General features: G+C 41.1%; 1 protein-coding gene across 2 annotated transcripts in view; it reads left to right on the forward strand.

Annotated features, from left to right (window-relative positions):
• The window catches only part of lingo2b (leucine rich repeat and Ig domain containing 2b), a 37,182-nt gene extending 18,178 nt beyond the window's left edge, over positions 1-19,004 (forward strand). The window contains exons 1-2 of one of the 2 annotated variants that reach the window (XM_053435020.1): positions 459-639; positions 15,605-19,004. In XM_053435020.1, coding sequence (XP_053290995.1) covers positions 15,648-17,516 — 1,869 coding nt within the window. In that variant the 5' untranslated portion in view covers positions 459-639; positions 15,605-15,647 and the 3' untranslated portion in view covers positions 17,517-19,004. Of the gene's footprint in view, positions 1-458; positions 640-15,604 lie in introns of those variants that run through there. The other variant, XM_053435021.1, reaches the window with a different exon arrangement.
• The last annotated feature ends 5,341 nt before the right edge of the window (positions 19,005-24,345 follow it).

A 24,345-nucleotide genomic window follows, 5' to 3' on the forward strand; every position in this document is an offset into this window, starting at 1 on the left:
AAAAAAATTCACCACTTATAGCAGGACTGCTACAAGCAAACTCATGTTACCGTCATTTACCATTAAGAAGATTACGAAGTTCATCACTATATCACAATTATGGAGAAATAGTTACCCTAATGTTAATCTCCGGTCCATCAGCTGTCGTCTTAGGACCATTTAGCCTGGACTTTTTACCTGCGGGTAACCAAACCCATTATCGTGTCCCTTGCCTACAGCAGAATTTGGTTGTAGAGGTGTCATGAGTCTGCCCTCTAGTGAACTTGGAGAAGACTTTGGATTCTTTTGAAGGATTTTCAGTTGTATGGACTTTTAATGTCCGCGGCGTTTGAGTCCCTTTTTTCTATTATATTTTGAAACTTGCTTCCTTGATTTACTTCCTGTGTTTGTCCTGCTTCCTGCCCTTGTGATTATCTTCCCCTGTCCTGATGTGTTTCAGTGTTCAGTTATCCCTGCATCCCCTGTGTATACGGGCTGTGTGTTTCCCTTGGTCTTTGTCAGGTCGTCTGGTCGCCTTTCTGCTTTTGTGCTTAGTGTTTTGGTTTGGCTGACCACTGTTGGCCTACTTTGATCTTTTGCCTTTTGGAGTATTTTGTTATATTTTGGATTTGCAGTTTGTGTCCCTGCCTTCCAGTGACTGTAAGTCTGTTTATTTAACTCAACATTTCTTTACTGCTAAGTCGTTCATCTGCATTTGGGTTCTAGAACCCTGACAAGTATTTACCCTGATGTTTAAAAGGTAATGAGTTGGTACATAACATAATTATTGTCATTGGTTTCGCCAATGAGAATGAAATCTTTAAGATTGAATCACCCTATACATAATGAAATATATAACCAAGTTGGTGCTGGAAATGTTTTGGCCCCAATGGAGCCCAGTCCAGTCTATTGAGTAGAGATGCTGATAACAAGTAAAGTACTTTAGAGGGTTAGAAAAATGCTAAAACCTCAGTGTGGATAGATTTTATCCTTTGCCTTAAACTTACATTTTCAGACTGATGTTGTTGATCCGTATAACTGACAAAAAGTGACCTTTCATCCAAATCTGATTTACTCTTTCAACAGTACGTATAAGACCATCTCACTGTTGATGTTTGTGTTGTTGATTAACTTCCACCAAATGTCAGCCGAGCTAACATTGTCCATGCTGATTGTGGTGCCAGACTCCGTCAGAAGTGGCTGATGAGAAAGATGTTTTGCCTTTCACTCCAATGTCACCCTGGCTCTCGGCCTGACTTGAATTCCTCTGGAGCCGCAGTGAATTCCCGAGAGTGACAGAGGAGATTGCTAATCCGTCAGAATGATTTGGTGACAGGCGAAAGTGCTAATCCTCCCATGTTATTCAGTGCCAGCGAGGACGGCCAAATCCCTGGCTGACGCTCTGATGTAAAAAGAGATGACGCTAACTAAACGGCTCTCCAGGAAAATGATAGGAGGGTCTGAGGGCAAGTTCACACTTCCAGTACACACTGATATTAACACAGCCAATATTTACTGCTGCGCTCGTAAATATCTTGGTTCTCAGCCAGAACCTTCTATTATGTGCTGACTGACAGCAGAGCAGGGAGAGACATTTTGTTCCTCAGATGAATAGAAATTGTTAATCTGGGATTCATCGCTCTCTGTGAGATTTAAAAACCTCTGGGAGACAATTCTCAAACTTACTTTTGGGTAAGTTGTATTTCTTCCAGTAAGCTGACCCACTTTTCAAATTGAATATAAAGTTTGAGGTCACATAACATTCAGTGATCATTAATAACTGATTTCCACAACTCTGATTAACATAAAAAGCATAAATAGATTAAAAAAATAGAAAGTCTTCATTATTCTACTCTCACAAAAGGTCAAATTCACAATTTCTGATTTATAAATGTACTTACTGAACAAATTGCCTAAATATAATTCGTTCTGAAGCCAGTTAGAACATGTCACGGCTTTGGTAGAAAAATACCACAAGTTCAATCCTTCGCCTTTAAAGGTTGCCACTCTAGAAATCAAACCATCATTCAGCCTTTCCAGTAATGGAGAAGCTGAATATAGAGAAAAATTCTAGGTCTCACGCTGACATAGTTTGTAAGGGGAGGAAACTTTCAGTGAACGAGAGGAGGGGAAGTGTAAGAGGGTTTCATGATCACGAAACAGGACTGATTCAGGAGGTAATTACCTATTTATGGTTAACTGCAGGCCTCTTATTCAGAGATGAATCATATTTTCTCACTGAATAAGAGGACTGACGTTTGGAGTGAATGAGCCAGAGAAATCTTTCAAATAAAGAAGCAGCAATATATACAGTATGATTACAGAGCCTGCACGTGGACAGAGACAGATAAAGGAATACTCTTTGGGAAATAAGCTTATTCACTCTGTTGTTGAGAGTGAGATGAGAAGATCAACATCACTCTGTCTGTCTCTTCAAGGAGACATGTGATGCTTTTTTTGTGATTCTTTCCTCTGGTTTTTTGTGTGTGTTAAAATTCCACAAAGTTAAATCCCTTTGAGACAAATAGTGATTTGTGAATATGGGCAATACAAATAACATTTGATTGATTGATTGATTAAAAAGCCCAAATTCCACGGTAAAGAGAGATTCTGCCCCCAGAGAAAACCCTCCTGCTACTGAAACTGAATCAGCCCATATTTGCATAATACACCTAGCAGGCCCCCTTACAAAGTAAGATAGGCAAATGACCATGCCAAGGGGCTCTTCCACACACAGCCAGAGACACAACTGTTGCTTTTCTGCATCTTTTATTCTCCACTCAGCATACAGGAGCAAACATGAAGTTCAAACTCAACATAAAGCCGCCAGCAGTTTCTGCAGGTGTTTGGCTTGGCAGCCCAGTGTCTCTGTCTCTCCGCGTGTCCGTCTCAGTCCTTGTGTGTCTCTCCTTGACTGCGTCTCTAGAGGCAGCGCCGCTGCTGCCTTTTAAACCTGAGGATCAATCTGCTAACAGCTCCCACCTGGACTGTTGGATCCTCCCATACAGGTGGATGTGCTCTCCCAGTCACCTCCATAGTCAGGAAAACAGAGTCCACTTTTTTCTACTCGTGTTGAAACCAGTTGACCAATCACAACAGAGTGGTCAAACTGACCAATCAGAGCAGAATGGGCTTTATTTGGAGGAGGGCCTTAAAGAGACAGTGGCTGAAAAGAGGAGCTGCAGCTATGGACAGTTAGAGGAAAGTGATGTGTTTATTCTGGACATTAAAGAATAAAAAAAACCTCTGGTAATAATCCAAAATAAAATACCAGCCAAATATTTCTCAATAAAATAAGACACAACAACCGCGGCTTAACTAAAACCTAGCATTATTAATCAAAATGAATGAGATATATAACATGTCCAGCCGTCTACCTGCTTCTCATGAATCAATAAATAGAGTTTTATTTGTATAGCCCATATTCACAAATCGCAATTTGTCTCAGAGGGCTCAACAAGGTGTGACATCCTCTGTCCTTAAGCCTTGACAAGAGTGAGTAAAAAGTACCAAAAAAAACCTTTTAACGGGAAAAAACATTGGATCCCTTTTCAAGGGCGGACAGAAGTGTTAACATCGTAAACAAGTCACTTGGGAAACTGATAAAGGAAAGACAGAACACTGAAGGAGAAGATAAAGGAGACATTTCCTCTCCACAGACGCAGCTTAGGTTCTCATATAGGCATCATTGCCGGTAAGAGACCAGGTCAGTTAAAAACACCAGCTAAGCTTACATTGTCTTAGATTACTTCGATAATTACATCATTGTATGTGCAGTGATTGGTGTATTCCTAGTGATTTTCTGACATGTTCACCTCTAGCTATAACCTACCATCAGAACTCAGTATTTACAGAGGCTACTTGTCTATCAGGACCACGCTTTTTTATTTTCTAATCAGGAAATCTTACCCTCAGATGAGCACACTGGCCGATTTTATAACTAGTCTGGTGCTCACACTTTTCGACAAATAGTCTCTGGTGGTTTGCTTGAACAGGGTGGACTGAGATGGAGTTAAATTTCATGCCTGAATTATTGTTTCCCTCTGCCCCAGTTTATGAGGTTCCATTCAGTTTTCAAATGAGTCTACTTTCCATTGTTCTCATTTGATCTGAAGTCCTTAGAACCGTCTGGTGAATCTTAAATTCAAGAATGGACCTTAATCAATACTTGGAATCGATATGGGCACCATATAATTGCAACAGGCTCCTACAAGGACAGTACAAATGCCTCCCCTGACTTTTGTGGCAAACATAAAACTGTTGTCAACAAGAGACCATCCAACATCAACAGGCTCATTTCCCCTTTTTGTTTTTATAGCTGATTTTTTGCTGTGGTAGAATGGTATCCTCTGAAAATGAACTAAGATTCTAAGGCAGCCTCAGGGGTTTCTTAACGTTTGAATTGTAAATCGTATGTTCGATAGTGTGTCGATTTTCTTTTGTTAAGTAAAACCTTGTATTCAGTATGATGGGTAGGATTTCTCAAAAGCCTAACAGAAGATAATCCTAACCCCTACCCAAGCTGCAGGAAGCCTCGGCTGCTGAAACTTGCCACCGAACATTAATGCTGTTTTTAAAACACATTACGTGGAACTGGTTTGCAGGAGATAACGGTAGAATGTGTTCAGGAAACGTCTGGTGCCATATGCCAAGACAAATCTTATTGTGGTGAATGGGGACAGGGCCAATGAATCTGTGGTGGTGGTATACATCTACCATAAAAAATGGATGAGTTCCACCTCCCGAGACTAAAATTAGACAGAAACCTAATATGGTGTGTGTCCTTCAAGTAACACTGGTTTATAGCAACAACAAAGGAGAGAGAGGGTGAGGAATATATGCTACTCAACAAAACACTTGCCAAGATAGGTAGGGAAACGTAATGCCAGTCGACACAGTGTGGAAAATTTGATTATTTCCTTTGCGGGAAACCTAAGCAGCCATAGAAATAAAGCAATGGCATCATCTCAAGCAATCATTTCATACGATATGATTGGTGTGTGAGTGTCCTTCAATGACAATGATGCTGAGGCAGAATATAAAATGGTATAAAGGATAAATATGCAATGTAGTATGAATATTGATGCATATTTTTCAGTACCATCAGATACAGAAGTGAGTGTGTTTGTAAAAAAGAATTCATCGCCTTTAATAGACTTTTAGGTCCTTTAGCTTGTGGACAAAGTCTGCAGAGGATCTGAGGCAACAACCAGTTATTAATAACTTCCCTTTTGGGATGAATAAATCCCCTTTTGCACATTTGTTTCCACCGACATTATTTTCTATCTGTATGATATATACCAATTATATTCTTCCATATACAGTATATATAAAGCGTTATAATACTTCATAGTAGACTGTTATTTTGTATACTTTGATGAAATTAAACCCAATTATATCCTTTATACTCATAATAATATAACAGTCAATATAATGCCTATATTTATATTTCAATATCTCATTATAATGTTCATACAAAGTCAAAGACATCCTTGTGCAGTCATGCCACTGCAATTTACTCAAGCATGTTTCTCTACATGTAATATTTCTGTCTGTAGTGAAAGGTTTACATTATGTATTCTTTATATTTTTCAATTTCATTGCCTTTGGTACATCGACTATCAGCGACTATCTGCCACTGTAACAAGTGAATTTCACTGGCATGGGATCAATGACGTCTTATCTTATCTGATCTGTTGTCTTACATTAAGACATGAAGGTTTAATTGTTTAACAATTTATCAATAAATGCTCTTAATTATTATCTTAATCTATTATCATAAACTCATTACCAAGTCATAACCTTCCTCAAAATATTTTTTGTGGCCTAAAGCCCTTTTGAGCCATTCCCTCATCTCTATAAAAAAATTTATTATGAGAGCATGTGTCCTTTGCACGAAGGTCTGCAATAACCTAATTTAGTCATTTACACAAAGCACCACTGTGAGAGGGCGTCATCAATGCTGAGAACTGTGGTGAGTTAGAAATATGAATATGCATAAAGAAGCATGTTTCGATTTCTTACTGAATCAGTGAGAGATTATTTCTGCCTTAATTAATGACCATTGTCGCTACAAGGAACACATGAGCCCTCTACTCATGCATGGGTTACGTCTTAGATTTTTTTGTTTATTTAACATTTACTCCACTTTTTTAATGCTCTGAAGAGCTCAGGGTGAAATTGAAGAGACATTAAAGTGCATTCATTGGGTCATAAAGTTGAAGTAGTGGGAGCTTGAGCAAAAAGCCACACATGGAGAAGAGCAGCTTCAGCACGCGTTATGTTTGCGTCCACTATGCAAAGTTCTGGAGATAAGATTTGGTCTAAATACCTCGAGAGAAGTTTCTGGCTCTGCAGCTGCCAAAGCTCCTTTTTGTCCACCACCCAGTCTCTTCATGCATTAACTTAATATCCGAATAATCTGAAAAATGACTTCTGCAAATGGAAAATTCACGTGAATGCCGGCCCTTGGATCAACAACAACTTTTGGCCGCCCTTATTTTAAAACCAATACATGTAATTTTTCAATCCACAGTATAATGTTGCACTTTTCTCACTCGCTCTCACAAGTGGCTAGTGTAACTAGTGGTGTTTAGCATTGTTTACGTTTATTTATTTATTGGATGAAAAGGGCTATACCATGAATGACTTTGGAAGCATTTTATATTTATACTGACAAAACAAGCCAAAGAACAGGGTCCTTTTTGTACATATGTGAAAACCCTACACAAATTAAACAGCACAAATAAGTCAGCAAATTAACTTTGAACTAGCGAGTAGCACGTAATGAAAATTGTTGACGAAACAGAGCACCTTGGGTGTTTAACTTTATATCTCACATGCAGTTTCTTCCAGTTGATTGGAATCTGTTAGAGCCGAAGGAGATTATTTGTCTAAATGTTACATTGAGCCTAATAGAGCGAACACATTGTGCCTTTAAGTTCTTTCAGTTTATATTTGACGTAGTTTTTCTCCAGAAGTTGAGTTGATCTGATGATATTTGATTTGTCGTGTGTGGGAAGTGTTTCAGAGACGTTTACATGGCCGACCTGCTCAGATTGTCATCTCAACCTTTGTGTCACAGTGACTTGGGTGTTTATTTCAGACATGACAACAATACGTAAAACTGCTGCTATGTGTGTAACACTGAGCATATCTGAAATGGCCTTGAATTTGAATTCCCGTTGTTTTAATTCGACAAGCTAGCCCAAGTAATTATGACATAATCCTAGTGGAAGGAATATTATTTAACATTATTCATGTCCGTAGAATGCAAGCTGTGTTGCAGATGGTTCCAGGGTTTATGCTCTGTATTATATCACTGAAGGTTGCGGTGGAGAATCCCGCTTCCTACCACTACGGGCAAACGCAGAGACGTTTCTAATTCCATAGTCTGCAGGGTGAAGCCGCATCCCTTGTGAGCCCGCAGCACAGCAGACACACAACAAGCCACATGATGGAAGACAGGATACGCTGTTGATGGCTCAACAAGGCGCCGGCTTCAGAGGAAACATGGCCACTGGTGCAGAAAGGAGCTGCTTAATTGGCAGAGTTTGAATGCACAAGCGTTAATTAGCTGAGGAGAACACGGTTCAACTTCCAAATTCCAGCAGCAGCCTGAAAACCGCGCTGGCATTTTGCACTCTGCAGGCTGGTCAGTGGGGGTGCACTGTGCCGCTATTCCCAGAATAGAAAAATACATTTGGCTTGTTAGTATTTGTGATGAATACACAGTTAATTATCATTCATGTGAACTCACACAACAGCGACAGTATAATGGATGCGTTACTGATGCTTTTTGCACAATTTACATTTCAGTTGTCTTGAAGCTTTAAAGTCATGTGGCTCTTCTGCTTCTCGTTCTACATCTTAAATTATGGTGTGGACATAAAAAGGCTAATCACTAGGGATGTTTTTTTTCTATTCATCAGACAACTTGAGTAGAATGTGTGTCCCTGCTTTGTTAATTAGCTGTGCCACAACTGGCTTCCTCTTTGCATTAGCATCAAATTCCATGTAAGACACAGTTAGCGCCCTGTTAACACAATTCGCACCCACATCTGTTTGTGTATGTATGCGTGGATACAAAAAGGATTTTTGGTTCAGCATCCTTGTCCTTTCAGGTCATTAGAGTATGTTATGTCACATGCTCACGCTGCGGCAATAATCGCCTGCATGTGAACTCTTTCATGTGAGATAATTCCATTATTCATGCCCACTATTACATCTGGAAATGAGCAAAGACTCATTGGGTCTATATTTAATATTTCAAGGGAAAACAATAGGAGGAATGATGACTTTAAAGCATTCCACTGATTCTAAATGAAAAAACGAAGACTTAAAATAAACATGTGACTTCTTGAAATTGTCCAAACAAGTGTAAAATGTGCATTTAACATCTTTGCAGAGGTTGTAGGGAGAGTGAACGCAGTAAGATTTATGTTGAGGAAAAATAATAATGGTTCTTTCCAAGGAGCTGGGTGGGAAATAATTGCGGCTATGTAAATGAATTCGAAGCCTCATGTTTGCAAGGCTGTGGGAAGAGGAGAGGGGATTTAGAGTCGAGATTATTATGCACCGTAAACAGCTCAAGCCTTCAATGTTTTCACCTGCAACCGCACATTTTGGGGGAACTCTGCTAATAACAGTAGATTAAAGATTCAGCACTGCAGATAGAGCTTCTCACAAAAGCACTCATTTGATGGACACCTAAGGGCGAACAGTGTCCTGTCAAGCCCAGTTCTGTCAATAAAATTCATTATGAATTCATTACTAATTTTGTGGCGATCAATACTGCGATTTAGAGAAATTAAAAAATTTAATTGGAACAGTCCAGCTCTGCCCTTCTCGGTGTCACGTGAGTTGGGCTCCGCTCCTGTCAAAGGCCACAGCTTTGGAGAGCGGTTTGATAATGGACAGGGTTTAAGGAGCTTGTCGTGACAGATAGACCCACAGATCAAAATCAACATGTGCACGGAGGATTGCCCGAGCATTATGGAGATCTCCTGGAAGAGCTGTAATCAGGTTTTCAAGCTGTACTCAGGTTAAAATCACATTAGAAATCACAGTCAACCTGAGCAAACAGGGGTTTTATCTCATCTCATAAGCGTGGCTTTTCTCCTTTCTTCATGTGTCTCTGCTTTATGCTCCGCTCTCTTATGTTTGCCTGCTCTCGCTTTCGCTCTCACAGTGACTCATGCATCACCCCTACAGCTCCTTTTCAGCTGTCAGATTTTCTACAGTTTCCCTGTGACTCTGATCCAATTCTGAACCAAATCCCAAAATGCTCAACCCTGTAGGCTGCCCTTCGCGTTGACCCCCCCCCCCCCGCGCCCTCACCATTACCATTTACCCAGAATTCTGAGCTATCCTGTAGGTCTTCCATCTTGGCCATGGCACGGTTGGCTCTGAGTGCTTCTCAAAAGTATGGCCTGAAGGGAGACGACATATGGCCACCTGGGTTAGACTGGGTCAGGCTATCAGAGCTGTTTACTAACTGGCCAGTCAGGGGGTGTACATGTTTGATGGGCCGTAGATAACGTGTGTCTGTAAATTGCATGAATCGTTTTTTTAAATGTGCAACATATTTTCATAATGTGATCACCTTATAAAGTTGATGCTGTTAACATGTGAGTCCAATATCCAGTCGCCCCATTGTAAAAATATGGCAGGCTGCTGAAATAAGCCCTACTTCACGAAACAGTCATCACGACACTTGTCGTCCACCATTTTTGGGGCTGGGCAACTGATGGTAACTGATTTGCAAATATACAATCTATCAAATATTTGGATTCTATTTCATTAACTCTGCCGAAGAGATTAGGGTTTTGTTTTTTGTTTGGAAGCAAGACTGTCCTCGATGCAGTAGGGGTGCTCACCACCACACCCTTTCCTTTCAAAGGACTTTGCTTCACAGTTCCCTCCTGCTTATCACTGTCACAGACTCCGAGTTACTGAATGGAGATTGAATAAAGCTAGCTATGAATGTCTATTTATGTCTTAAAGAGATAAAAATTCTTACAGGTGCCACATTTTCATCATCGACGATGTGATCTTTAGCAGCATTACGCAAAAACTACTAAAAACCTATTTCTATGAAAGTTTGTGGAGGGGCAGGACATTGCCTGAGGAAGAACACATTAACTGTGTTTCCGGACCCGGATCAAGGGGCCGTTCCAGGAATGTTTTTTAACTTTCTTTAACATTGCATTGTTACGTTTTTTGCTACGAGTATTCATGGGTCTAGGTGAAAAAAGTGATATTTGTGAGTGTGTAAAATTTGATCCTGATCCAAATATAAAACGAGATCATGTGAACTTAAATGTGGTTTTACATTTAAGTTATTTTTATTCAATGTGTACTTTGACTTTTGTTTGTTTGGTCCGTGTCCGATCCACTAACATGGAGGAGGTGGGGCTAATAACCTTTATTACAGACAATGACCAGGGGCCAATCGAGGTGCTTTGGCTTCACCTTGGGGAGAAGTCATGTTGTATAACTGTAGATACAGTCTACGCTTTCACTGTATGTTTCTCTGGGCTATATGATACAGTTTAAAATAGTAAAGATGCAACTCTTAGTTGTGTGAGAAACAAATACACACCCTTTCCCCTTTTGCTTTATTTGTATAGTGTCCTGTTCAATGAACCCTTTTATTTTGCACGACTAGGATTCCAAGTTCTGCGGGTACACCTGAGCTAAGTCACAATAAGAAGGTGTAGAAAGAAGCACATGAATAGAATCAGCCTCTCTTGCTCGTTCACTTGTTCACTAAGTAGTCGTATGTCTGGGTTTCAAGATTAACTTTACAATCAAGCGGTTCTCGTGTGTTCTATTAAATATAATCCTGGCGGCGCTCCTGCAACACCTTATCTCTCTTCTGACTCTCTCAGGTCCATGCTGGGTTAGCTTAGCTCTTATACTGGTTATCTTCTCTTATAAAATCACTACACTTCAATCTGAACTTCTTCACCCTTTGTGGCCAACTAAAGTAACGTGACTATCGCTGATGGTATTTCTGTGGCTGTTGCAATTACTGGTGTTTCTCTCACAGCTCCCCAAATATACAAATTTAGACATCTACGTAGGTACAGTCACACTGTTTTTATGATGCTGAGCAAAGCACCTGAGCACTGCTAATAACTAGCCTCCATTAATTCATTTCATTATCGTTATTGTTGAACCAATTTTTTAATCAAAACGGTGAAATTGCACAGCGTGAAAACCTTCTTAAAATGCTCCGTAGCACTGAAGGGAACAGTTTTTACTCTAACATCTGGGTTCCTCTCTACGGCCAAGATTTAAAATAAACACTCTTTATTTTTCATATATAATAATGAGCTTTAATGTATCATCAAATTTGTTTGACATATTCCTTAAAGTTTTGCTTAAATTTGGGACTACATTTCCCATGAACTAGCATCTTCCTTTCCGTGTTGGAGGCAAAAAAAATCCATCTTCGTTTCACTCATCCACCACCTGTCACTGACAGAAAGACTGAAAAGCTTTAGTTTGCTGTAAAAACAAAGACCTCGTCCAAATAAGGCAAGTTTATCACTGGCTAATTATGATAAAGTGCCACACAATAGATAAAGTAGAAGTCGCAGAAGAAAGAATTTAGTTTAGCCCAAAGTGTTTCTTCAAATCTCATCTGTGCTTGAAGAAGTGACTTTGAGATGATTATGCGTTGGCTCCTTTAACAGATTTGCTGTATGTGACAGTCATTGTCCAATCGATATTTGCTCCTCCTTAATTTTGAGTTCTTTGAAACCACTGGCCTTTAAGACAATACTTGGGGCATCAGATATAATTTTATCATATGACTGTCAGCCCCTATCAGCCATTCATTCAGTCATTCTGTGGAGGAAGAAAAGGGTCCTTAAGGCAAATAACTGAAAATCCAAAGAAAGAAAGACAGCGGTTGGAGGATAGCGGGCTCTGTACGGCAGATATGGATTAGGACATCAAACAGACTGCAGGACTTCAGGAGAATCAAAGCTATGCCTAGATCATTTCTCAAGGTTATGCACTTGTATAAATGCTGAAATAGTATTTTAATCCAATATACTTACATTTAAGAAATGTGATTGTTTTTAGTGGTCTACAAGAGGAGCTATTATTTTACTTTTAATTGTGGACAAAGTAAAAAAAGTACTCCAGCACTGCAGCAGTCATTTTTATCATGTGCTTTTTCTGCCACAAGGTTAAATAAATTACAAGGCTTTGGTGTTGTCACTTTGCTCGGCACAGAGCGGAGAGTGTCACACAACTCTCTGGTGGATCACCACGACAGACGGACAGCAGAAGGGACAACTGGACTGTAATTATTAAACAGAGAGGCAGGGAGGAACAGAGGCTTTAAGGCGGACTGAAGCACAAAGAGAGAAGCAGGCTTGTGGACAGATAATAAGGTGGACAGACAGAGATAGTTACCAGAGGAGCAGATGGATGGGCAAAAAGACAGGTCGACAAATAGCAATGCAGCCAGAGTGACAGCTCGGAAACACCTTAAACTAGGCTCCGCTCTACCAATGAAACTGAATTTCCGGGACTATATTCTATTTGTGTGTTCCCTCAATGCGAGGACTAAAGGAATATGAAAAAAGTCACCCTCCTTACTCTATTTCTTCCTTTTTTCATTAATTTGACTGGCAGACTACATAGAGCGGATGGGAGCGAGGGTTTGTAGTTGCTGTGGCAACGGCCTGCTCTTTGTTAAAGGCTACATTCCTGGCATCTGATGTGTCTGCGCGGCGATCGATAGAAACCCAGCCTACAGGGACTGATGAACGGACTAGGGCTTTTGCCAGGCCAGGCAGGACTGGAGAGAGAAAAGGAGTTAGGTGGAAGATGTGTGAACAGGAGGACGGAGTGATAAAACAAGGCATAGATAGAAGAAAGAGGGAGAGAGGGGAGATACGGAGATGCGAGCAGCGCTGTTGCTGAGCCGGGCGGAGGGGTGAGTGCTGTGGGAAAGAGATCGAGTGAGCGATGGTGACTGTGTGTGTGTGTGTGTGTGTGTGTGTTTGTGTGAGCATGCTCCGCAGCTCCTTCATCTCAGCTATTTTCTGAATGTCACTCACTTCACTATCAAAGTAACGCATGTGTCTGTCTGGTTGCTCATCATCCGCTTACCTTGGCAGGATCACACTTTGCAGTGATTGACAGAGCCCTGCGAGCAGCCCAAACAGCTTTTTAAATGCGCCTTTCATAGTTCTTGCATTTTCTCTGCGCCTTTTATGATCGTGCATTCAAATTTCCTCCACGGGCGGACGTGTCTCATGTTTTGCACACCTAATTGGCAAAGATAGCCACGAGCAGAATACAGATACTACTGGTAATGAGGCAATTATGGTCAGCCGCTCTGTCTGCATAGCCATCTGTCAATTCAACAACCTGTGGCTGCTGGTTTTCTGTCAAGGTCCGTGCCCAGTCTGAGCCGTGGCGAGGCATGGCTTTCACCGAACATAATGTTCAACAGTTGAACTCCTCTCGCTCATTACCCTGCCGTTATGTCGTCCTCCCGGAACGCCCTCCTACCACACGCACACACACGGGCCTACAGTGGCTATGCATTGGAGCCACGTATATGAGCAAAATGTGATGAGAAAGTCAGGAATTATCACCCACAGATCCAGTTCATTGAACGTGCAGGAAATGATACAATTATTTAATCACTGTACGTTGTATTAATTTCTCCATATGCTGCAGCACTCTTCAATTGACTGGAGTAAACTAATGGTGGCACAAAGTTGTTCTCATCTTATCTGTGACTTTAACCATGTAGAGTAATGCCATAGCATCATCATCAGCTGCTGCCTGTGCTGTTTGCTATTGAGAGAGTGGCTGCAGTCCTGTAGTGGTACTCCATGCTGTATAGATTAGAAATAAAATGAATTTAACATGAGTTAAAATTTCACTGATTGCTGTGGAGAAGCCTTTCATGAAAAAAGTGAATAAAATAACAAGCAGTGTGAGGCAACAGGAAGAGTGATGAAGAAACTGTTGCCAGGATTATGTAAATGTATGCATGTGTTATTTTTTCCACAGTCTTTGTGCTTATTGCTTGCTCTTTAGTGATTTGATATTAGATAGGGTGAACTCAAGTAATCTGGGAAATCTTTAGCAGTTTTGACATTTGTGACCTATTCCGATATCTGTTTTACTCACATATTCAACATATTATACTATATCATATTATACCTTTCCATGAACTTAACATGTTTTCTAACCACACCAGGAGAATAAATGGAGATAGTCCTTGGTTTCTCTATGAATTGTAGAGTCTTGACGAATTGAATACCTTTTATGATAGTTCATTCCTCTTTTTGCCATGGATTTTTTTTGTGAAGCACTTTGTAACCTTGTTTAGAACCGTGTTATACAAATGTTAATTTAAGCCTAAATCACGTTGCTTTCGGCATTCCAAGCTCAATATTACCAATTTTTTAAAGCATTATGAAAAAATTACTAAGAAAATGAATTAGAGAATGTGAGTTATTCATAGAAATGTAATTATTTTATAATAACATCTAAAATGTATTTAATGGATATTTACCCCATTTAGAGAATTTAAGTACCAGATTAGTACTACATTATCGATCAGAATTAATAAATTGGACACCTAAACAACGTTTTTTTATTTTCTATTTCAATATATATATATATATACACAGTATATATAATTTGTTGCTTGAATACATCGAAAACCTATTTTGATAACAATCAGGAACATTGTCTAATTTATGACAGATTTATATCATTAATCTTGTCAAAATCTGACCTTGTCATGCATTTCTAAGGAGGTCCTTCTGATTGACATTTGCCCGCCCCCTTTCTTGAATAAACAGACTGAAGCTTCGGTGTCGTACATTATTATATTGATTGATGCACAGTGGTACATACAGTTGACAACATTGTTAATAAATAAATTGAATAATATTGAAATCCAGTGCAGATAAAAATGAGCCACTGAGTCAGTATGTTGATCAGTCATTAAGAAATCCTATATATACATTTCTATTTATCTAATACTGGAGTTATGTTGCCCGGGCAAATGCTGCTGTAATCTATGTGGACCGACTAACGCATATTTCCTGTTTGCCAACACTTGCGACATGTTCCATTTCCTACATCCCCCTCCAGCTACACATACTTGCACACACACACACACACACACACACACACATATATAAATAAATATTCTGTACACTCCATTATCTATGACGCTGAATACACAGTAGCACGCATGTAGGCACAACTATTCCACATGGGCACTTGCCCCTCGCTAACAAGAGTCACTTCTCGCCATTGAGCTGAAACATCTTCCATTCTCATAAAACATCTCCAGTTAGCCTCCTGCAACCTTTTGTGCTAACACACTGGTGAACATTCACATTTTTTTCTGCAGCCGATATTTCTCTCGCCATGTCTTGCCCTGCTGTGAATTTCCGTTATATCCTCATTGCTAGGAAACGGGACAGATCATTAAGAGAGAAAAGACTTTAGGCAGACAGTCTAAAAGGTTGAAAATGTAAGAAGGTGAGGGGCCCGCAGGTTACGAAGGTCTGAGTTGAGTATGCAGCGGTCTAACATTTTTTTTTTGTTCTTGTATTGTGTCTTGTAGGGCTTAATCGTGATGGTGCTCTGTGTGGACAAGAAGCTGTGCCATGACAGAGGGCAACGTGGGTAAAAGAGACATGCGACACCCAGCCCCGCATCACTGCCACCTCATCCTGGGTGGGGCCTTGGTGCTTCTCCTGGTCAGCTCAGCCCTGAGCTGCCCCGCCCGATGTGAGTGCTCCGCCCAAAGCAAGTCGGTTAGTTGTCACCGCAAGCGCCTGTCCACTATCCCTGAAGGCATCCCCATTGAAACGCGCGTCCTGGACCTCAGCAAGAACAAACTACGCATCGTCACACCGGATAACTTCTCTTCATTCCAGCAGCTGGAGGACCTGGATCTCAGTGACAACCTCATCAGCGTGGTGGAGCCCGGCTCATTTCGCTCTCAGCTTTCTCTTCGCTCGCTCAACTTCCGCAGTAACGTGCTTCAGCTGATTCCTGCCGGCGTACTGTCCGGCCTGACCAACCTCACCCGTCTTGACCTCAGCCACAACCGACTGGTGGTTCTCCTGGATCATGCCTTCCAAGATCTGCGCAGGTTGACATCCCTGGAAGTGGGTGATAATGAGCTAGTTTTTATCTCTCAGCGGGCTTTTACAGGGTTACTTGGACTCCAAATCTTGACCCTGGAACGTTCCAACCTGACCGTGGTCCCTACTGAGGCTCTGGCACATTTGCACAGCCTGGTCGAACTGCGCATGCGCTACCTGAGCATTAGTTTTCTAAAGCCTTTTTCCTTTAAGAGGTTACCTCGTCTCTGCAGACTAGAGATTGATTACTGGCCCTGGCTGGACACGCTACCCCCCCTCTCCCTGCATGGACTCAACCTTACAATGTTGTTCATAACTAACACAAACCTGTCTGCCTTCCCCGGTGCAGCGCTGCGTAACCTGCCCTACCTCACTCATCTCAACTTGTCCAACAGCCGCATCCAGCACATCCATCAGGGAGAGCTGGGCCAACTCCCACATCTGGTGGAGCTCCGCCTCCAAGGGGCTCAGCTGCTTTCTATTGAGCCGTTTGCATTTTTGGGCCTCAAATCGTTGAAACTATTGGATGTGTCACAGAACCGCCTCGACTCTCTGGAGAGAGGAGTGTTTGCCTCACCAGAGAGCCTCCAGAGGCTTTGTCTGGGAGGGAATCCATTAGTGTGCGACTGCAGATTGCTCTGGCTGCTCAATAGCCACAAGCCCCCATCTCTGCAGATTCTGGATGTCCAGCCTGAGTGCACCGCCCCCGAGCACCTCCTGGGGAAAAGTCTGCGTGATCTCAAGGAGCCTCTGGTGTCTAGGTACATGACCTGCACTAAACCACGAATTGGGCCCAACACGACCCAGTTGCTGATGGCTGATGAGGGTCAGCCCGCCCGCCTCAGCTGTCTGGCAGAGGGAGCGCCACGGCCCTCTGTGGTCTGGATTACACCTCACAGACGCTATGTCACAGCCAAGAGCAGTGGTAGGGTGGAAGTCCAACCAGATGGTACCCTGGAGATCAAGGCAGCGGAGCTGCATGACAGCGGGGTTTACTTGTGTATTGCCAGTAACCCTGCTGGCAATGCTAGTCTGTCAGCCTCTTTAGCTGTGAAGGGCCTGAGCACTGGGGACAGATCTCCCTACACCAACAGGAGCTCAAACTATTTGACAGACTCTAACAGCACATGGGGGAATGGGACGGTACTGTACAACATGACAGTCCCTATAGACATTAAGACTATCATTATATCTACAGCCATGGGCTGCCTGTCCTTCCTAGGTGTGGTCATATTCTGCTTCCTGATTCTTTTCATCTGGAGCCGAGGGAAAGGACGCCATAAGAGCAACTTTGATATAGAATATGTCCCTCGCAAATCCAACGGGGCAGCAGCTGAGGTGACAGAAACAAGCGGCCCGAGACGGGTCAACATGAAAATGATTTGAACATACGATACGATAATAGCGCCAACAACACAGTATACACATATCAGTTGAAAAAAAGTTTTTCCGATGACACAGTGGATTTGTGACAAACGACAGTGATGTATTATTATAGTGGGTGTCAATATGACGGTGATTTAGTGATGAAGTGGACATGTGAATATACAAAGTGATACATGAAACTGTGGACGTGTTTATATGAAATAATGTTCTCATACAGTACATTGAATATACTACTATAACCAACATATCAATATGGGAGTGATATAGTGCTGCACTAGGCATGTGTTTCCGTGGTGACGTGATGAGTAATGATGTTGTCGACTCACCGTGACATCAAGGTGAAGGAGGGAGCCGCTGGGAGTGACAGGGGACATCTTCACGTGGAAGTAGAGCTATCATCGCTGCAACATGTCAGGACTAAATTGTCTAATACCCATCTTAGCTGCAGTGTGAAAGGGATGCGTGTTGTGTGAGTGCATCAGTGTGCGCATGTTGCATTCGTGTGTTTCTTTGTGCATGTGCACGCATTGCCTTTCTTGTGGGACGGAACAATGAAAACTAATGATAGGGTCCAAAGCATTTTTCCAGGCCTTTGTTCTTGTTGGGTCATTGTAACAACAGTATTGTCAATGTTGAGTAAAACAAAGGATTATCTATGTTTGTATGCAAACTCACAATGATCATATCCAAGAGAAATGCTGCATACATTTTGAAATAGGTCACTGTCCCCTCTGGAAAAACTCCAACAGGGATTTTTTTAAACTCAAGGAAATGTTTGTGTGAAATCAGAGCTTTGTCTTTACTATAGAGCTCACTTTCAACTGGACACGTTTCCTGTGAAATAGCAGTAGTCAGTGGTGTTGTTACTCTGGAAATGCTTCCAGCTATAGAAATGGCATGTTAAACCCACTGTATAACATAATAAATCATGGGCAGATTTTCCTGCCACACAAATCCCTCGATATGATATAAAAGAGTTGGTGACCAGACACAATGGCAAAGATTTACTGGCTGGTGTCGTCTTTGGGACAAGACAAAGTTGATCTTCACAGATTTATAGGTTGAATTTCCCAATTCCCCCCCTCTTGCATTTATCTTTGATCGCGCTACTCCAAGCTAGCGTGACTGGATTCTTTCCAGGGGCACCAAGGGGTTCTGGGTATTTATTAGATGGCGAATTGAAAGTTGTAGTGGAATCTTGTATTGTTTGGTTTTTTCTCTTTTTTTGAAAATGTTTTCAATGTTTAAGGGGGAAAAATTATATTAAGGGTTCATTCTTTGTATTGCAGGGAAGTGGGTGTTAAACTTGTGTGATCTTGTTGTGATAAAATGTTCAAGGTTGTATAATTGTTTTCATATCACAAATTTATGGGTATATTTTCAAATTGAAATAAATCTTAACCATACCCCTAAGATTGGAGTCCTAGTAGTTAAAATTTTGTTAACTGATTTGACAGTGGTTTTAATGTGTTTTGAATCATTTGTATATAGAAGTGTTAATATGTTAGGCCTAATCATTATTTCTAATTCTAATATGATTTATTATATTTATCCCTTAAGTAATTCATAATTACATTTTATATCATTGAATTAAGTTACAACAAATAGTTCTAGTCTCTCAGTGGCCTTTTCCCTCATGTGGGCAGAACAATATGGATTCCTGTCTGTTTATGTGTCCTTGGACCCTTGTCTCTGTTTTACAGTGGACTGTATATGTCCTCTCTGAAAGGGTAAAGAGGCTGATAAAAGAGGAAATGATTCATCTTCCACTCAGATGTCACAGGTATAAATAAATTCATAAACCTTGAACAATCTATTCATTATCTTCAAAGGTTATAACCTGAATTAGTCCATGAATTTTAGTTTATGAACAAGTACCAGCACAATTAACGACATTCCCATCAAATTTAGCCCTATATTGTAGCTCAGTACTAATTAGAGTTTTTCTAACTTTTCCAAATCAGGGATATGAAGGGGCAAATATTTTTACAGAGAGGCCAAATACATGTACTACATCCATACTCAATTCCTGATTCAGTAAGTTGCACGTCGTTCCCTGTTTACTGTTAGCTCTATAGCTTTCAGTGTCTTAAAAAAAACATGTTAAAAAACAGGGATGAACTGTATTTTTGTTATCATAATACAGGACATAATAATCCGTGTTTAATAATTCAATCCTTATTTATGGTTAATCCCATTTTATAAACGATATTACATTGTTATTAACCGTGTTCAAGGTGTATTATTACAGGATTCTCCCTCGAATTCCTCAATGTGTCGGTCGCCTACTTGAGCTGTATCTGTATCTATTGTGTCTGGACAAATATCCAATATCTAATATCAAGGCGGACACAGTCAGTGCCCCTGTAATTTAGAGAGGCAACAAAAATCATTTACAATCATCAAGTCCAACTGAATACAAAATGACATTGTCACATCCGCAGCCTGTGTGGTCTGCTGCTGAAGAGCAGCCTCACAGAGCCCCCCCCTCCCCCCGACACTCTACCTATTGCACATTGCTGCTTTCAGACATGCACTGAACTCCAGATAATCTCGGGAATTTCTCTTGAGACGCTGTGTGTAAGAACACAAAGGTCAGAGTGAGGGGCTCCAGATTTTCTCCACAGTTTCTCCTGCCAACCCTCTGGAAACTCCAGACAATGACCATTTGAGCTCATGTGACAAAAAAGCAGCAGATTGATTCTCCGCAGGATTCACCACAAAGGATTTGGGCGTGTTGATGATGTCTCTAACGTGCGAACAGAGGCAAAACTGAATAAATCTAAAATAATACAAATATCTCAGGTTGATGCCATACAATTCCACGACACAGACGAAGAGCTTTTGGTGCAAAGGACCAACACTGGTGTCAAGGTGCAAAAAACATGTGATCTCCAGAAACAGAATTTATACGTTACACTCTGCCCCTCCCCTCACCTGAGTGCTCCTGAGATTTCTGTGCCGCTGAGAAAGTCCGGACGAAATATTCAGACATTCACCAGAACTTTAGTTTGGATTTCCTGTAGTCCGCCGGTCTCGTCACACAGCAGGAGGGTTGTGCAATTGCAGACGACTTCTATTTTGTGAAATCCCATACAATCTGCTAAGTGGTTGCACACTCTGAAACCTGACTGTGCACCACGCTTTCATGTGGTCCAGGTGGGAATTTGGGACACTGCGATTCTACTGCTTTTTACCGTGATCAGAGGACGTCAAAACTGGGACACGTGAGGGGGGGAAAAGCATCAGAATTGGAACGCTTTGTGCTGCAAAGTGTATCTGGTCCAAATAGCCTGACAGCAAGTGATAAATGCCATTTTACTTGACCTGGACACGTGGTTAAGGTGTTAAACCTTTGAACTCCCTGAAACCATATCAATGCGATCCTCAGCCAGGCCACATGCTTCAGTGAAAACAGCTCCGAACAGCTGCCCTCCTCACTTCCTCACCTGACAATCAGATAAATGCTAATTGGCTTCCTGCTCTAACAGAAAGCTTCTTTTTTTTATGTTATCGTTGCACGTTGTGAAAATACTTTCTGTCTCGGTGCACGAAAGCTCACTCGGAATATTCAGGCTGCTCATCAAGCGTTATACGAAGACAAGATCAAAGTGCCTCCAAAAGGCTTTTATTATTTTCGTTGCAGTTGTAGACAGCGCTGTAAACAATAGAGAGGAAATGTAATGAATCCATTACTGTCGGGTTTCCTTACACTGTATCTCAAAGACGGAGGTTTTCTGAATCGCTTCTCGTACGACAGGAGCTTACACGAGTGGTTAACGTGTGTGTGATTTCTATCAGAATGAAAACAATTCTGCTCAGTGATTTGGCAAAGAAACACCCTGTTATTACCTTCCTTTTCACGCCCCAAACTTCACTTACTGCAGTAAATATACGACTCGGGGAAATAAAACAGCAAAGTGTTCGGTGGCACTCACAGATGTGTTCACGCCCAGAGCCATGCTCACCTAAATGAATAATTTCACCCATCACATAGGATCTTCAGAGAATCTAAAGAATCTGTCATTAACTTCACTACTGCATCAAAGAGAATGAGTCAAAGTAACCCAGAGTCGAGGAGCCTGAATGCAGCAACAGTGTTGACTTCAACTTGGCTGTTAAAGAAAAGCTTCACTACACTTGACATCAAGGTTTCCATGCTTTCACAACATGGGAGTTGTTGACCACTGATTTTATTAAAAGAGTTTGTCTGGCTCTGTTTGGTGGATCTTGCAGTGAGAGTTGTAATTTCATCCTGTGTTGTGAGATCATCTCTCCTCCACAGTCAATGTTACTTTTGTAGTTTGGGGCGACTGTGGCTGAGGGGTAGAGTGGTTGTCCTCCAACCTGAAGGTCGGCAGTTCGATCCCCAGCCTGACCCATCTGCCCGAAGTGTCCTTGGGCAAGATGCTGAACCCCGAATGGCCCCCCATAGAATATCAAAGTGCTGTGAATAGATGCACTGTATGAATGTGTGTGAATGGGTGAATGTAAAACTGTACTGTAAAGCGCTTTGAGTGGTCATCAAGACTAGAAAAGCACTATATAATTACCCACACAACCTTCAGCTTACAGAAAATGACTGATTATGCTGCATATTAAGTCCAAAAGAGACTAAGGCATAAATGATATGCCTGTTTTCGATTTACCTTCTCTGCAAATGGAGGGTGCTCGTATCTGTGTTCTGACAATTTAGAGACTTGTGGAAGGAATTCAAATTATAAGTAGCATATTGGGAGATTTCAGTTTTGGTGTTTCTGTATTTGTGTGTTTTTGTGGGCAACTAGTGTTGGAAAAAGTTGGTGTCACATGTGCATGCACCAACACAGTCCTTATGAACCAGACATTGACTGTTAAACACATTTTTTACATAAGTCATTGTGTACTAAAATAAAAAAATCTTGACAAATTTGTATAGGGCCCCCCTGGCCACACCCCGGAATCTGTCCCTGAACTTAATAATAAAAGAGGTTTATTGATGACTCCTACATTTTTGCACATTTGGTCATGAAAAGTTAAATATTTAATAATTTAGATCAAACCTTGATGAGTTTCTAGGGTAAATTCTAGTGCAACCAGAACCCAACTAGCATTCTGTGTCTTATGTCCGAACCTTACCTGAGCCTGATGCAGTTAATGTACTATATCACACAGTTGTTATGCAGCTAGTTTGTTTATTCTGATTACATGTGTGCCCACCCTGATACCACAGATTTAATATCTTAAGCTTAATATAAAGTGAAACATAAAAGATCTACTAATTACCTTTAAAACTGTATCTATTATGGATCTATATTTAGACTTTAATGGAGGAAACTCCTATTGACAGAAAATGCAATCATTAGAGTTAATTGGAGATTCAAATTGTGGAAAACAAATATCTTTAAAACTTGGGAGTTTGCCCTCTAGAGATAACATTTCATATTAAATCTTTTTTAATCCAGACTTTCATTACAACTTTCAACCTTGGAACCAAACTTACAAAGATACTGACCTTCTTCTAAACTTCCTGAGCCTCAGATGTGTTACCAATCATTAGCCCCGGCTACATTTCACTTTGTGTCTCCTGCACACGTCGCTGCCGGTTTGATGTGCATTTCACTTTGACCCAGATCGATAAAAAATATTGGAGTTTGGTGCAGTGGCTCTGCACGGTGCCCTGGGACCGGCCGATGATGTACAGACGATAATGAAAGGTCAGTCACTAATCGAGCTGGCCTGCAGCTGAGGACGGGTTCACGCCACGCAGGACCCCTGGCGGCCCTCGGAGGGGAGCTGTAAAAGTGTTATGTTATTGCCTGTTGGGTTTGATGGTGCTGGTTGTACTGTTTTACTAGAGGCTGCTGCTGAAAAGCCACATAGTTGATCTTATTCTCCTCAGACCACAAATCAGCACAGGAGCCTTCCATCTGCTCTCATCTCCTAGCTCATCATACAAATTAGGACATTAAATACTGCAGTTAATGGATGGTATGATAACTTACAACAAAGAAATAAAAAGGCAAGAAAAAGCATTTATTTCACAGATTTATTTTGTTGCCATTTTGGAGAGTATGGACATATTTTCAGACCCGACGTAATCATCCACTTAATGGTGCAAAACATGGACAAGTAAAACAGATGGTTCCCGAGTCCCATAATTGTGTTTACAGCTCATAAAACTGCAGCCTGGCATCTTTCACTGTGGTGGAAGTTTCTTCATGTGAAGCATCCACTGATTAATGTCTGCAGCAGTGGAATATCAGGAGGAGGCAAGTAGCTTATCACTTTATGAGGAAGATGAAAACATTCACTCTGCTTTTATGTGGCTGTTCAAAGAAAAAAACACAATATCCGCCTTACAAATAAGAGTGTTACTTTTACACACGATGTAACACAGGGATTTCACTGTGACAGCAAGTATTACCAGTGTGTCAGAGGGTAAGAGGAGCCAACCTTCCCTTTAGCTGATACTTCTTTACTTGTTTAGTATTGATGAGTGGTCACACTCATCAATTCTATTGAAGTAGAAGTACAGTACAATTTTAATTTGGCTGCATCTGTGCAAAGCGTGACTCATGGTTCCAAGACTATTTAACTTAAACTACTCTTACTTCAAATAGAAAATAATTTTCAGCAAAAGTAATCATCAAAGAAAGAAATGATGTGAGCATTAAAATGTGCACAATCTATTGGATGATGCATTCTTCATTTAAACAAGGCCAAGCATGGGGAATGTCGTCAAAGTTCTCAACATTATCAGTGATGTTTGCCACTTTCTTCCATGTTGTTCCTCCTTGTCATATGTGCCTCCTCACCACGGTTGGGTCTCCCTCTCTTGCCTGTTTCG

This window comes from Pleuronectes platessa, chromosome 11 (assembly GCF_947347685.1).
Source record: "Pleuronectes platessa chromosome 11, fPlePla1.1, whole genome shotgun sequence".
Taxonomy (NCBI): domain Eukaryota; kingdom Metazoa; phylum Chordata; class Actinopteri; order Pleuronectiformes; family Pleuronectidae; genus Pleuronectes; species Pleuronectes platessa.